Genomic DNA, 17176 nt, shown 5'->3' with positions numbered 1-17176 from the left:
AACTACCCATTTGATTCTTATTTACAAAGCCTGGCTGATGAAAAGTGGATGTAAGCTGAATGAGGTTTTTGTTTTTTCAACTCTGTTTGATTGCTTGACCTTTTTATTTTTCATCTTTTCATTTTTCATGCTTTCAATTTTCTTTATGTTCAGGGATTCCTCTGAGCAAAGTAGCAAGATTCAATAGAATAGCAGCTTTTACGGAAAACATTGAAGTAAGAGAGACGATTAATTGATTCCCGTTTCAGAGTTTGTTCCTTATCAGTTTATTGCTGAGTGTTGTAAGAATTTTAAGCAACGTTGAGTGTAACGAACAAGGAACGTTTCTTCGGTCCAGAGTGTCTTCAACTGCTCCAGACTCATCCAATGTGGAGCCATCTAGAGATGCTGTTGCGGACGGCCAAGATGATTTCACGATGGATGTGCAGGGGGTTGCCAAGTTCTTGTGGATTGCCAACTCAGTTTGGAAAGACGAAGCAAAATTCAAGACGAAGACGTTGGTGATTGCTTCTACCTTCAGTAACTTGTTTTTTTCTTCTGCTTTCTGGTTGAATTAGCAACACTTTCGCAGGATGTTCATATTCCAGACCCGCCAAGCTTTTGATGATAACAAGGAGCACACTCTGTTCCGTCTAGTTGCTGCGAGAGAAGGACCTTGTTCACCGAAATACAAGGATGAGGTGAATTTCTGAATTTTACACTCATTCTCAAACTGGGATACCACTTTCATAATTCGTGAATCATTGAATGTCCACACGAACGAAGCGGATCACTGGCTCAGTTCTCCTAGTGTCTTGGAAATGGGAACCTTCTTCGTTTCATTCTTTTCTCCTACCATCCAATGAGTCACAACACATCATGTTTAACAGAGAATAAGGAAGCGGAGTAAAGGTTCATAGAAATAATTAAAAATCATTGTGCGATGAGAACGCCCTCTCTATCATTTAATACTTATGTCGATGCAAGCATTGAATTAATCCATCGTCAATATCATCGATCTGAATTCGGAAGTAACGCATATGTAGTTGTTTAGTTGGTTCTAGGCAGCAGCTCTCTTAGCAATATTGGAGTAAAGATTGTCCAGATTTAACGTCGGAGTTCCGTTATTCAATATTGAAGGCCCCTTTATTATCAAATAGTGACTTACGGCTGACACCTTTCGACCGGGTGGTTAGAAGCCTTTCTAAAATTGTCCACTGAATCTACAACCCACTTCGTCATTTGGCACCATAGTCGGGTCTATTGATACTCATCTGTCTTGAATGCGAAATCCATCACAACAGTCAGTCTCCCTTCTCTCTTCGACGTAATCAACAACGGTCATTGTGCTTGGTGCTGATCTGCCCTTTTTGGCAGAATCCTTTTGTCTCCTATTTCCTGGGATTTTGAGCTTGACCAGCCGCATCTGAGAAATCCAACCCGCAAGTGCTTTCAAATATGATCGCGGTCTTTTTGAAGGTCTCAAGATACAAACACCGGTGCTCGCGGAATGCTTTAATCTCGGTAAAAATTCAAACAGCAATTTGTGCGTTACCTCTAACCAATCTTTGCCATTCAGTTACTGATGGAAGTTGCAGTATGACGGAGGATGAAGTTTATCAGAAAACTGTTGGCAGCGACTCCCCACTTCGATCGCAGTCGTGCTGAATTCCTTCTTGATGAGTCCATTCTTCAGTTGTCTTGTTTTCCGGACGCTTGTTTCTTCTTGGAGACAACCTTTTCAGACCGACAAACACGAATAGGAACGAAACGAGTTGGAAAAATCTTTCGTCATTTGATTTTTGGTCTCTGAATTGATCGGAAATCAACAATGAATCAGTTTATCAAAAAGATGAATGTTTTCATTTGCTTATTGCTTTCATTTGGGCTGCTTTGCAACGGGCAATCCTTCCCCGTGAACTCCGCAGGAATTAATCAACTGGCATATAAAGCAGCCATTCCCATTTCCGGCATCAACCAGGAAGTGCTCCAATCGATTCAAGCCCAAGCACTCGATTTGGATCGGTCCCAGAATTGCGAACAATCTGTAAGTCATCATTCTTCGGGAGTTTCTGTGATGCAGCCGTTGCAATGATCTTTATTTGAATCTCGAAGTACGACTGTGATATCATCCATTTTTTCTGGTTGTATTTTACAGGCGACCTGTACGCTCAAACAACTTCTTGAAGATGTCTTGAATTTCTTGTTTGGCCCGACTGCGACAAGCAGTTCATCATCGACGACGGTAAGGCTCTAGAATCGAGCTTTTGCGGTTTTTACCGTTCAGCCTCACCGCTGCCCTTCTCCTGGTGTTGTTATCTTAGACAACAACAACGACAACAACTACCACAACCACTACAACAACTACCACGACAACAACTACCACAACAACTACCACAACGACGACAACTACAACCACAACGACGACAACTACAACTACAACGACGACAACTACTACTACAAGTACGAGTACCACAACAACTACAACAACAACTACCACAACTACTACAACTACTACCACAACAACAACGACAACTACAACAACGACAACTACTACAACTACCACAACAACAACCACTACAACGACGACAACTACAACAACGACAACTACTACAACTACCACAACAACAACCACTACAACGACGACAACTACAACAACGACAACGACGACAACTACAACAACGACAACTACTACAACTACCACAACCACCACGACAACAACTACCACAACAACCACCACCACAACAACCACCACGACAACAACAACCACAACAACTACAACCACCACTACTACAACCACCACAACAACTACGACGACAACAACCACAACAACCACAACAACTACCACAACGACGACAACTACAACCACAACGACGACAACTACAACCACAACAACGACGACAACAACCACAACAACCACCACGACAACAACCACCACAACTACAACCACCACTACGACGACAACAACCACAAGAACTACCACAACGACGACAACTACAACCACAACGACGACAACTACAACCACAACGACGACAACTACAACCACAACGACGACAACTACAACCACAACGACGACAACTACAACCACAACGACGACAACTACAACCACAACAACAACGATGACAACAACAACAACAACCACCACCACAACAACCACCACCACAAGAACTACCACAACGACGACAACTACAACGACGACAACTACAACCACAACGACGACAACTACAACAACGACAACTACTACAACTACCACAACAACAACCACTACAACGACGACAACCACCACCACGACAACAACAACAACCACCACCACGACAACAACAACAACCACCACCACGACAACTACCACAACAACTACCACAACTACGACAACCACCACCACAACAACAACTACCACGACAACCACGACAACAACTACAACCACTACAACCACAACTACAACTACAACGACGACAACTACAACCGCAACAACCACCACAACCACCACGACAACAACCACCACGACAACCACCACCACGACAACAACCACGACAACAACCACCACGACAACCACCACCACGACAACAACAACCACAACAACGACGACAACTACTACAACTACCACGACAACAACAACCACAACAACTACCGCAACGACGACAACTACAACAACGACAACCACCACCACAACAACAACTACAACCGCCACAACCACCACGACAACAACCACAACAACTACCGCAACGACGACAACTACTACAACGACAACCACCACCACAACAACAACTACAACCGCCACAACCACCACGACAACAACTACGACAACAACCACCACGACAACCACCACCACGACAACAACTACCACAACCACCACCACGACAACAACTACGACAACCACCACCACGACAACAACAACCACAACAACGACGACAACTACTACAACTACCACTACAACCACAACTACAACTACAACGACGACAACTACAACCGCAACAACCACCACAACCACCACGACAACAACCACCACGACAACCACCACCACGACAACAACCACGACAACAACCACCACGACAACCACCACCACGACAACTACCACAACTACGACAACCACCACCACGACAACCACCACCACGACAACAACTACGACAACCACCACCACGACAACAACAACCACAACAACGACGACAACTACTACAACTACCACTACAACCACAACTACAACTACAACGACGACAACTACAACCGCAACAACCACCACAACCACCACGACAACAACCACCACGACAACCACCACCACGACAACAACCACGACAACAACCACCACGACAACCACCACCACGACAACTACCACAACTACGACAACCACCACCACGACAACCACCACCACGACAACCACCACCACGACAACAACTACGACAACCACCACCACGACAACAACAACCACAACAACGACGACAACTACTACAACTACCACGACAACAACAACCACAACAACTACCGCAACGACGACAACTACAACAACGACAACCACCACCACAACAACAACTACAACCGCCACAACCACCACGACAACAACCACAACTACAACTACAACGACGACAACAACAACAACGACGACAACAACAACAACCACCACCACGACAACAACAACCACAACAACCACAACAACTACAACAACTACAAGCACAACAACCACCACGACAACCACCACCACGACAACAACCACCACGACAACAACAACCACAACAACTACGACAACCACAACGACAACTACAACAACAACCACAACTACGACGACAACAACTACGACGACAACAACTACGACGACAACAACTACGACGACAACAACTACGACTACAGTGTGCGAAAATTGCCAGGCTCTCGGCTGTCCATCAGGCTGTTGTATTCTCTGTGCTTCCTGCGCCAACACTGGAGATTGTACTGCTGATAGGTAATGTGATCTTTTGAATACATCTTGCTGATTGAATTTGTTCCCAGGGTTTGTCCCTTCTGCATCGATCAAAGTAAGCAAATGACAGACAACTCCAGGCATTCATTGTGTTCTCCTCACTTTATCTAATCTTCAATTTTTCTTCAGGCTGTGTCTTCCCTGTCTGCCGACCCACATGTGGAGAGACTTGCCCCGCTCCAACCACCACAACGACAACTACCTCAACTACCAACACAGGACCAACAACAACAAGCACAACAACAACAAGCACCACAACAACGACGAGTACACTTTCCTGCGCTGAGTGTGCTGACCTTGGCTGCCCTGCTGGCTGTTGTGCGAACTGCGGCAACTGTGCCAATCAAGGGGATTGTATCACAGACAGGTGAGAGTGAATGGAATGGTGATCGCAATTTTACACGACTGTTTTCAGATTATGTCCATTCTGCACTGACGTCGATTGTTCTCTACCTGCTTGCTGTGGAACCTGCGAGGCACAGTGCCAGGCGATTGGAACATGTTTGGTAAACTCTCTACAGTAGTTGGAGCAATCTTTTATCTTTCCCTTCTTCCAGGCATAACGAACCAAAAATTTTCGTCAATTGATTCATTCATTCTGATTTATTAGACGTTTCCTCTTTTAGCTTCCCTTTCATCTCCATTTGATTTAAAGGACCATATTTTTTGCTTGGTCCTGGCAATATTGTCAACTCACGCAATTGAATCTTAAGCACCACTTGCAAATGATGTATTAAATTCCATCGCATCGAACCCTGGATCGCTTAAACCTCCAAACAGTGAAGAACTTCCCGCGACGAAACTCCCAATATCGCTAATAATCGAGGACTGCATCTGACCTGCAGAGAAGAAATACATGAAGATGCCATTGACGTCGAGACTTTCCTGATTTCATGTTTCTGGCAACAAAAGAGCGTCGCAATCTCGTGAGATGTCTTCGAAGCAAGTTGAGACACACCAGGAGAGGCAGCATCAATACTAGAGCCTCTGCAACTCTATAGAGATGTGCGACAGCTGTACACCCGGATATGAAGTAGGAGAGGAGCCCATATTCGAATAAGGTGAGTACTGATGGAAACTGACGCTCAAAAAAGCGAATGGACTGCGAGAGAGATTGAATAGAGCTTTCAGAGAGAATGACGCACTCGATTGATGGATTTCTCGCCATAACCTTGAAGTGCTTGATTTGGACCAAAAAGGCTGAAGGTTGAACGTATTGATTGCTTCACTAAAGGGGCCTACCAGCAGACAGTGCAAACGGTTAAAAGCAGAAGGTTACAACCGAAAGCTGAAACTGTTGACAGGATAAAAGCGAGGTGAGGCAGTGTGGAAACATCCACCAAGGACCGTGATTCGGATGACGGCGGAAATTCCTTAACGCTCAGGATCATGACGTTCGATGCGAATCCACATAAAACTGATCCCAAGATTCCTAATCGCGAAAAAGAGGATGACCAATATTGAAGTTCAGATCTGCGTATGTTCAATGTATCAAGATTGATTTGTGTTAAGAGCTGAGCTTTATTCGCTTGGAGCATTAATGTTGCGATCACTACACAACCAACAAGGGTGTTGTTTGGACATGAACTGTTCCCCACATAAAAAGATACTTCACTATTTTTCACCCACTCATCCTCATACAGTTTTCAGCTATAAAAAGATGTAAGTTGTCCATCTTCAGCTCTCCCAACAGAGCTATCACGGTTCGAAACCAATTGAAGAAAACGCATACACTCGTTTTACATCGAATCAATATTTTTACATTCAATTACGAAACAAGAAGCACAAATCTTCAGATGTTAACTTAGCAAGGGATTCAGCACTTGCTCCGACAGTTCCATCGAATACAAGCTGTTTCTTTTCTTGCAATTGAAGAATTTTCTCCTCAATTGTGCCTTCGCAAATAAAACGCACCGCACGAACTGGTTTATTTTGACCAATACGATGAGCGCGCTGAATTGCCTTAAGAAGCAAACAGGAGAGATTTGAAATAAAGTTGGAGCTGCAGCTTACTTGCTGTTCTGAAGCTGGATTCCACCATGGATCCAACAAAAACACGTTGTTCTGCAGGAAGGCTGAATAAGGGGACTCGGCAATGGGGATCGATGGACCTACAGCGATTTGGAGGTTCAAACCTTCACCACCAGCCTTCAAACTGATTAATACGACTTTCAAACTCGGGTCCGAGTTAAAAGCATAAAGAATATTCGTTCTGGAAGAGTTAGAAAGAAAAAGAAAATGGGATGCAGCTTGGTGCATCAGTTTGCTTTTTATTCTTGAAACCACAGAAGCAGTCAATCTTTTGCATCACTTGCTACTTCACGCAATCACGGAAACTCACCTTGCAGTAAGACTCAACGACCCAATCAGTTTCGCGCACTGAACTCCCCCTTTCTTCAATCGCCATTCAACCAACTCCAACATTGACGTGTATTGACTAAACACAATGCTTTTAGACGTCGAGTCTTTCTCAGCAATGGACTCCAACTCTTGAACAAGCGCTTCGATTTTTGTCGATGATTGAAATTCTGATGTTTTGATTTTGCTTAAAATTCCCTGAACGCGTCGCACGAGGAGGAGAAGGAACTCGAGGAGGTGACGATCCCGGCTCTCCAATGAGTCTTCCTTCTTCTTCTGCCTCTTGAGAACCTGCTGCCTTCTTCGATCTTCCAGCAGCTTCAGTTTCAACTCCTACCGTAAGAGGGCTGTAGCACACAGGGCATCCGAGAGGAACACCATCAGTCCCTGGCGCCTGGTTGACGTAATCAGCGATGCACGTCTTGTGGAAAGCGTGTTTGCACGCGGGACACGGATAATTCGTTTGGGTCGTCGACGTCATCTTGACACAATCCGCACACTTCCGAATTTCCTCGACCTGGCGCTGGAATCTCGACCGTAGATCCTGAAAATGTGGGAGCCAGATTTCCGTAAACCACGAGATACGGATGGTCTACAGCTTGACGTAATCGACTCAATAAGTCGAATATATGAGCGTAGTTATGAAGAAGCGTCCCTGATTCAATGTAAGTGTTGAACTCTGTCCGCGTTTGTTTATATAAACTCTCATAGAAATCCCGTTCAGCTTGGCTGAGCTGGTCGCGTCGAATCAATACAGTCAAGGAGGGCAATTTGACATCTTCAGCACGTTCCAATTTAGTCCTGCGTAATAGGATTGTATCCAGAATGTCCTCTTTTAGGGCTTTCATTGCTTCCCGACCTTCCCCTTGATATCCGTACTTCTGAATGGGTGAAACGATTTTACGATTGAAATACGAATAGTGGGACATTCGGGGATGACCGCATTTCACACAATATCGATTATTGACGAAACGAAAATGTAACGAGCGACATCTACAATCCTTCTTCGAGCAGAAATAGAATGCGTAGGGATCGTATCTCAAGAATCTGACCAAACTATACAGCTCCCCAACTCGATTTTGCAACGGGGTTCCTGATAAACACCACTTCGACTTCGACGCCCTCAAAGCATAAATTGCTTTTGCTGTCGACGTCGTCCTTCCTTTGATACGATGAGCTTCATCCAATACAATTCGTTTCCAAGTGATGCTGTGAAGTGGTGATAAGGACATGTCGACCCCCTCATCTTCATCTGTTGTTGCGTATGGATCTTCATAAACCATCTCTTCATCTAATGCGTCTTTGCCTTCATTGATAACTTGAGCGATTTCCCCCCCCCTTCTTTCCTTTTTTCTGGCTTCCTTTCTCCTTTCCTTTCTTTTTCTGTTTCCCTTCACTTATGATATCAGATTCATCTGTCGCTTCAACTGTCGCGCCAGATGTACTTGAACTTGAAATCACTAACACCTCACTATCATCAGATGAACTCACTACTTCAATCTCTTCAACATCACTATCCGAACTCCTTGATGTGTCGCTCTCACTTCCAACAAATCGCACTTTCGGATCTTTTGATGCACTTCGACATCGACGCAATGGTCTCTTTCTAACAACTTCGCTTGATTCCGAATCTATATTTTTCACTGTATTCTTTTTTTTTCAGTTTCATTGATGATCCTGCACTCTTCCGTTTCTGTTTCGCCTCCTTAACCACCTTTCTCACTCCCTTCACAGTCTTTTTCACAACGCCGTTACTCATCTTATGACTTTTAGCACCCTTAACCTTCGAAGCGGTCTTCTTCTTCCCACTCTCTCTCCCTTCAATTCCCTCGCTTGATGTAACATGTTTTCTCTTTTCCACTCGTTCTTCAGAATCACGTTCCATTGATCCATCACTCTCCTGCTCTTCTGCTTCAACTGGAAACAACAACAAGCTCAAACGATTAACAAGCTCTTGTTTCGTTCCAAATGACGATTCATCGATTGATTTCAACATTTTTTGCAACTCAGCGACTCTTTTCTTTCCAAGTTCTGTTTTCGAAATATTAAATGTTGCGCGCAACGTATGAGCTCTTTCAATAACAGCCCTTTTCCTTCTTTCTTCTTTCGCGAAGTTTCCCATCGCCTCATTGCGCTCTTTTCCTTCTTCCGCATCGCTGCGCTCAGAGCTCTCTTTGAAAGGCTCCTCAGTCTTCTTTCCCCTCGCAGCTCTTCGCTTCGGTCCAGCCTTGAGCTGCCCGGACCTTCTCATTTCTTCTTCATCGGAGACTTCGGAGCTTGGAGGCGGGCTCCTTTCTGCTTCTGCTCCTGTGGAAAGCATTCGCAAAGCTGACTGCAAGTTCCCATTCGAAGTTTGAATTGCTATTGAAGCAGCCTCTCCATCGAATCCCATCTCAATAAGTTTGCAAAATGAATCCAAAAACTCCTAAAAACGCAAGTTCAGAGTTTCCAACCGCTTGCAGTAATTTTCCGTGACGCTCACTCACCTCAGGAAGTCCATTGGCAGAGTTGTTCGTTTCAACAGATGCCTGACGTCGAACTTTCTTTTTTACTTCGACGGATTCCTCAACGGGCTGCAGCAAAGTCAGAGACTCGAATGAAGTTCACATCCCTGAGATTTACCCTTTTTCTTTTTCCAGTCGCACGTTTCAACAAGCGTGAACCGCTTGGATGCGATGCGTCTTCATCTTCATTTTTATCATCTGCATTTTTATCTTCTGCTTTTTCAGACTCTTCATCGGTTGAAACAAGCGCTTTTCTTCGTCCCAACCACGGGACTCCCATTCTAACTTTCTCAAACTGAGCAAACAAAAATAATCCGCAATAAACAATCACAATTCATGAACAAGCTCTCACGTCTTCTAATCGTCCTGCTGATTGCAATATTTCCCCCAAAACATTATTCGGTGTGGGAATTGAACTGCCTTTTCTCAACTTAGCGGCAACATTAACGCTCGAATCCTCATGATCTTCCCCTTCCCCCGATATTCAACGTTTTCATCGCTTTCCTTGCTGATGAGAGAATGCTCCATAAATGCAGCTACTCTTCCATTAAAGCCCCACTCTTCCACCATTCCCCCACAGATGCTCTATAACCCAAACGCACTGCTTACCAGTTTCTTTCTGTTTTTTTTTCCGTTTTTGCTTGTCGAGCTGTCTTAGCGGCCTCAGGACCGCAAAAGTAACGCTGATGGAATCTCAGCTTCTCCGGAAGATACATTCTTCCGCAATACTGAAGACAATGAGAGTGTTGACATACAGAGTTCAGTACAGCAGCAATGTTTTGAACGCCCAGTTGGCCTGAAGAGTCATTCAAATTGAAGTCTTACTTTGCAGGTGACTTTATGGGTGTTAATAACTCGTCTGTAGTCGCTCTCAACTGTGGGATAAGTGGTGACGACAACATCGTAAAGATGGATGGACTTCAATAAAGCTTCACGGCAACTTCCATGATAAAGAAGAACCCGTAAGGAACCAGGTTTTGAAAATCTTTCTATTTCCTGTTTCCCATTGAAGAACTGCGGCAAGGGGAGCGATAACAAGAGTCGCACCGCGCCCTTCAGGATTGAAATCGTGATCCTTATTCTTTACTGAATTTGGGACTCTCTGAAGAAGTTTCAGCCACACTCCGCGGAGGCGTCATCCTTACGATTTCACGTTCTTGCGTCACTTCAAGCGAATCTCTCACGTTTTCTTCGCCATTCTGTTGAAGTTTCAAATCGTTACTTTCTGGTGGAGAGGAATTATTTCGATCGGCTGGTGACTCTTTTATTTTGTCTTCTGAAGCTGATGGTTCTTCCTTCAGTTGAGGTGAATTTTCAGTCCTCGACAACTCTGGTTCCAATCCAGCTGACGACTCAACTGGATTCGAATCGTATTTACGCGTTAATAGAAGAGCAATCATTTGAATTGTTTTTCCCATTCCCATCTCATCCGCTAAAATTCCGCCTAGAAGACGCACGAATGACTCCCTCCAATAGAGATGGAGAGCTCTCACCTCTAACAGGGGAGACTTCTTGATTACACATCCACGCAAGGCCCTCTTCTTGGAAAGGCAGCAATGGAGCCAGCAATTGACTTGGGGGCTTGTACCGAACTGTCAAAACCCTCTTCACAATATCTTGTAAAACATTTTTATTGTCATTTTTCAGATCATCATCAGAAACGACAGAAGTTGCATATTTAGCAATTTGCAATTGATTTTCTAGATCCATCAATCCCCATTGATGGAACCACAATGAAATGATAGGAAGAATCTGCATCAGTCCTTCATCGCTGCTTCCATTCTCAATCGTCTGGTCTTTCTCCATTTTCTCGTCTTTCTCGATTTTCTCGTCTTTCTCTATCGTCTGGTCATTCTCTATTTTCTGACATACTTCCAAGTTTCTCTCCCTCCTCCTTCATTTCTACTTTTATTGTATCCGTTTCTGCCAACATTGTTGCATCAGGCTTAAGATCTTTATTTCCCACCGCATCTCTAACGTGCAAAGACATTCCAACTTCTGCAACGACGCTTCGAGAGCATTTAATGTGAACCCACGCCGTCAAAGCTCCGAACTCTCCTCTGGGGTCCTAACACTCGCAAATGAATCGTGATGGTATTTCGACTTACGCTTATCGGATATCCAAGTCTCAGCTCGTTCTTGTCGATGACTCTCCCGCAATTTCGACATTTTGAGAATTTTGTTGGAGCGAGTTGCAAAACAAACCGCACACTCTCCAGTGACGCTTTCTCCGCGGCTTTGAGCTTCTTTAGTTGATTTTCAGGAATCCAATTGCGCTTTGAAGGACAGTAAAAACAATCGTCACGGCTGGTAGGAAGCCGAGGAGCGCAGCATAAAAACCCTTCGAGCTCATCTGGAATGTCCCCCATTCCTCAACGAGCTTGTTCTGTTCTATAGTCTTTGATGCTTAAGATCTCTTATATCATTCTCGCCTGAATCGCTGCAGCGCAGTTTTTCGCGCCATTAAGGACTGTGGTTGTGTTCACTGTGTGGTTGTCTTCGGAACGAAAATTGATAAAATCCCGCGGAATTTTTCTACCACAAAATTGAAACTAAAGAAAATACGTTTGTCCAGAACGTTCTACAGAACGTGGTAGACAGAAACGGATCTGGTGGATGCAGGGATAGGACCCCCAGAGGTTGAAAGGGTTGTGCGCAGCTCTTGACGTTCTTCTTCGGACCAACGATCAACAATCATTAGATCAACAATTGAGGAAATCAACCAATTGAGGAACGCTAGGAGCGTTACGAAAATCTTAGCAGAGAAGGGAAGTTGGGCGAGCATCAACCACTGATCTAGAAACGCAGCTGTATACTTCATCCAACCGACGTCTTGGTAGACTGGCAGGGGAAGCAATCGGGGGGCTGGATTAGCGAAAGTTGGAAGGGGGACAGTTGGAGCACGGGGGATGAAAATTAATCCAATATTCGCAACGAGAAGAAACATCATCCAAACAACAAAATGAATATTCGTCATGATTCCTGCAGAAAATTAGCGCAACCATTACAGACTTGCTGGATAAATTACCTTTATTCCAAGGTCCTTTAGGAGTGGAAACCAAACAAAGTATCAAATACTGAAAATTCGTCAAGAAGAAAATGGCGGTGTTTTCATAAGAGACGATCTCAGAACCTCCGCTGTCGCCTGCAGATGTGATGTTCCAAAAAATGGACGGAATGATTCTCACCAGCAGCAACGGTGGTTTCATACGGTCTCCACCCTGGAGTGTCTTGAATTCCGATGAGAAGAACGACCATGAAGAAAACGGCAATTACACTCTGCGAAAGGCATTAGAATAGATGCATGCATGTAAGCATGTTTGTTGGACGAGTATCTGATGTGTACCTGAATAAGAACTCCTCCAACGAAGGCCTTTGAAAGGAGACTGACGGCAGGGGGAGGACCTCGAAGACGCTTAACAGCATTTGTTTCCGAGAGAGCGAAAGACAACGGAAGAATGATGAAAAAGTCGACCCACATGTACTAAAAGATAAATGACAAAGATAAATGAGTATGATGAATCAAGTGTACCTGGTAGTCGGTGTAGTTAAGCCCATACGTATACAAAAGAACAACAGATGAGTATTGAATGACAGAATAAAATATTATAAACTTGAACACTTGGAAGGCTTTCACCAGCGATGCCCGACCTTAAGAGAATCATCAATCATTGGAACAATTCATCAACACCGTAGCGGACTTTCTAGTCTCTTATATCTACAGGTTGATTCTGCAAGAGTGTTATGCAAATTCTTACCTTCACGCAGTATATCGACGCATCCTTGGACAGATTTGTTTGTCGCTATGAATGGTGCGGCGAGGGATGCAGTCGCATCGCTCAGCGACACCCCGACATCAGCAGCACGCAATGCACCGAGGTCATTCGGTCCATCACCACACATTGCCACAGCAGGAGCTCCTATACAAACAGAAAACACAATACCGAAAGAGCGCTAGAATGGTTTGCTGACTCACCGGGAAGTTCCTTCAGCGAAGCTACGAGAGACGTCTTGTCTTCTGGCGACATTCGAGCATAAACGCGCGTGTTTCTCAGAAGAAACTCGAACAACGACATTCTCACAAGTTCGTTCTCGGAACTAGAGGGTCCGCCGGGAAGCAACGCTGGCTCTTCATCAGACGCGACGGTAACAGCGCTGCTGCAAGGTCGGTCGTCGTCGGGACGATTTTCCGTGAGATTGACCGTGTCGTCGTTCAGAACTGATACTTCTTGGATTTCAAAACTCCCGGCAAAACTTTCTTCGAGAGCTGCGTCTGTTGATTGACGTCGTGGAAATCTATCGCGCGGCGTTACGCAGACCGGTGCTTCTTTGAGGGCCTCGATTTCGCGCGCCTGTTTTTCAGTCGACGCCCACTCGCGGGCCTCTTGATCGACGAACAGATCACGGAACAGATGCTGATCTGTCGGAGAGAGAATCCCAAGAAATGGCACTTGCCGCTTCTTATCTTCTTTGGTTCCGTCGTTCGGTTGCGCTTTCTGGCTGACCTGTCGCTTGGCGACGACGACAGTAAGCAGCATCAGTTCTTCGTTCGTGGCGGGAATCAGTCCTTTGTGTGCAAGTCGACTCGTGGCCGGAAACATACCGGAGGCGCGTGGTTGCGTCACACCCTCCGTTACCGTTGATGATTCCGACGTCGCAACGCCCCACGGACCCGGACGGAGGCGGGAGCCTTCAGGAACAACTTGCGACAGACCGGGAAGGCGCGACGTCGACGGAGGCCCTGCGTAAGAGGATCGCGTCGGAAACGCAAACTGCGGATGAAAATGCAGGGACGTTGCAGTTTGTCCGATTGCTTGGGACTCCGCATGAGAGACGTCCGCAAGTTGCATCGCCGCTGTCGGCTGTTCCGCTTGAACAAAAACTTCCGCGCGCTCTTCTAAAGGGGCAGGGAGCTGCGGTCTGTAACGGGCCGACTTTTGTCCAGAAAGGAGTGGCTCGAGCGCGTCGGCCATGTCGGAACGCTCGAGGATTTCCCAACGTTTGGATGAAGACGCTGTGGGGGTGTGTCTCCACCTCCATGCAGCAAAACCTTTAGTGGGCTTGGACGTTTCAACCATCGGAGTTGGAAGTTCAAGGGGGGTGATCCCGCCTCGAGACTTCGCGCTAAAAGCTCCAAAAGAGTTTCTGGGACGCACAGGCTTTCCTGTATCCTCCTCGTCGCTAGTCTCGTCCGACGAGTCTGACGGAACAGGAAAACCAAAACGACGTAAGGGTCGCGCGATTGTCCGGAACAAGGAAACGGGTCGTTTGCGATCGAGTGGAGGAAGCATCGCTCGGACTCGGAATCCCTCCAAATTCGCAGCACTTGTATCAAGCAGCCAGAAAACATCCCGGCTATTCGCTGTTCTTGCACCTCCAACTGGTAGAACAGCTCCTGTCCCAAATGGTGCGCTCATATTAACACTGACTTGGTCACTAGCAGCGAAGCTTTGAAGACGCAATCGTTTGTTGTTCGACGTCATACGCTCCGATGCTTTTTTTCCTTTTTTCTTTGGACTTTTCGTGATTATTTTTTGAGATGGGAATGGGAACCGCGAGGAAACTTCCCCGTATTGAACTGCTCGAATTGCTTGTTGCGGAGGTCCAACAGGATTTCGAACAGGCTTCTTTCTTCGGTGGGAAGCGCTTGCTTGGAGATGTTCCTGGATTTTAGCGAATGTTCGCGATGTCACTTGGAAGCTCAAACTGCTTGCAGTCATCCATGACGCTCGTTCGGAGAAATAGGAAGTTGGGACAAGCCAAGGAGTAGAAGGGATCACGGCGGACATCTGGGGTTCTCGATTTTGGAGAGTCCCGAAGATGATTGACGCGGCGACAGAGTCCTCGTAGGGTTCCAGTTGGAAGCGTCCGATAAGACAACCGAGATCCGACTTTGTGTCCGTACGTCGCTTGGAGCGCGAGCTTATCGACGAAAGAGACGATTGTCGATCGTCGTCTTCGAAAGAAGTGTCGCGCTGTCCGGTTTCTTCGAAAGGACGCCAGAAAGACTCGAGAGGCTTGACACTCTGGAGCGGGGTGGTTGCAAGGTTGGCTGAGGGAGAATGTTGCGTCTTAGGAGTCTCGCAAATCGGTGAACGGAGGGAAGGAGGAAGTCTTTCATCAACAGAATCAGGAGAGTGAACGGGACTGAGTGTGGCCGTTAAATTGGGGGTGCCGGGGGGAGAAGATGCAGCTGTCGGAGATGAAACGGCCATGAGGGATTCCTTTTGGGGTTCACCGAACCTGATCAAAAAATCAACAACGGCGATGTGGCATTAATTGGGACAATCAATCGGGACAATCAATTAGTTGATCTCACCATTGCAAATTCAGCTCCTCATGCAGCAATCTCAGTTTTCTGAAAGCTCGTCCAGTGAGAATAAAAACAAAATTACGTGGATTTTGTCCTCTCAGGAAATCGCGTAAATCAAATGTTGTCAGTTTCCTTGAATGTGCTTCAAGCATTCTCTTCATAAGAGCGACTCTTGTTTTTTCAAAATCCTCAGGATGGATCTTCTTCGAGCTGAAGCAGGGACGGTTCACTTTTCCGTTGGGACTCGTCGTCATGGAATCCGCAGTCTCATCGGCACTCTTGCTGCTTTTGGGTCTCCGTTTTCGCTCCAATTTCGTCCAAACAAAATAGCTTCGTTGGCCAACGCGCGTTGCTGACAAATGAGTGCGTGGGATATAAAGATCCCCAAGAATAATCTCTTTTGATGAATCTCTGAAACCGAACAAATGGCGATCTAGTGCTATTTGATTTAACGGATAATCAAATAAGTCGAATTGCGCGTATCAATCAATATGTTGCTCCAGAGTCCTTCACTCACTCTACATTTCGAATCAATCCACATTCTTTCGCAACGGCTGTCGCTGTTAATGGATTATCACCTGTTGCGATGACACAACGACAACGCGCAGAAGTCAATGATGCAACGGCAGCCTTCGTATCAGTTTTCAGCTGATTGGCGAAAATCAAACAACCAAGAAGCGTCAGTTTGGATTCCACTTCAGTACGAGTGATGCATGTAACCGCACGACCACCCAACCTTCCCAGTGGTTTTCCGGCAACAGCGACGACGCTGAAAGTCAAAAATGAACGAAATTGTGAAACTCCTGGATGAAGTTTCAGACGTCTGCGGCCCTTCTCTCTCAAACGATAGGACTCAGTTGTCGCTCAATCTCTTCCCACCAGCTGAACTCTAGCCCATTATTATATGAACACTTACCGGGCACCTCTTTGAGTATACTGGACAATTGACAGGTGGAATTCCTCTGGTAGTGATGATGCGATGCATAAATCAGAGATCACTTCTGGTGAACCTTTACAGAATGCAAATAATTCTTGGGACATTGGATCTCTCGCAATCACCGACATTCTTTGCAA

General features: G+C 45.7%; 1 protein-coding gene across 1 annotated transcript; it reads right to left on the bottom strand.

Annotated features, from left to right (window-relative positions):
* Window positions 1-6691: 6691 nt before the first annotated feature.
* LOC129618345 (uncharacterized) lies at window positions 6692-11595 on the bottom strand. Its single transcript, XM_055533114.1, is given in 15 exon segments — window positions 6692-6889; window positions 6941-6991; window positions 7043-7139; window positions 7269-7483; window positions 7566-7727; window positions 7729-8653; window positions 8751-8916; window positions 8969-9710; window positions 9908-10084; window positions 10142-10205; window positions 10399-10517; window positions 10615-10791; window positions 10793-10889; window positions 11140-11233; window positions 11283-11595. Coding segments are annotated over 15 exon segments (3597 nt in total).
* Between the last annotated feature and the right edge of the window lie 5581 nt (window positions 11596-17176).

The sequence above is a fragment of the Condylostylus longicornis genome, unplaced genomic scaffold (genome assembly GCF_029603195.1).
Source record: "Condylostylus longicornis isolate FDR11 unplaced genomic scaffold, ASM2960319v2 ptg000825l, whole genome shotgun sequence".
NCBI lineage: Eukaryota > Metazoa > Arthropoda > Insecta > Diptera > Dolichopodidae > Condylostylus > Condylostylus longicornis.
This window is presented reverse-complemented; position numbering and strand designations above follow the sequence as displayed.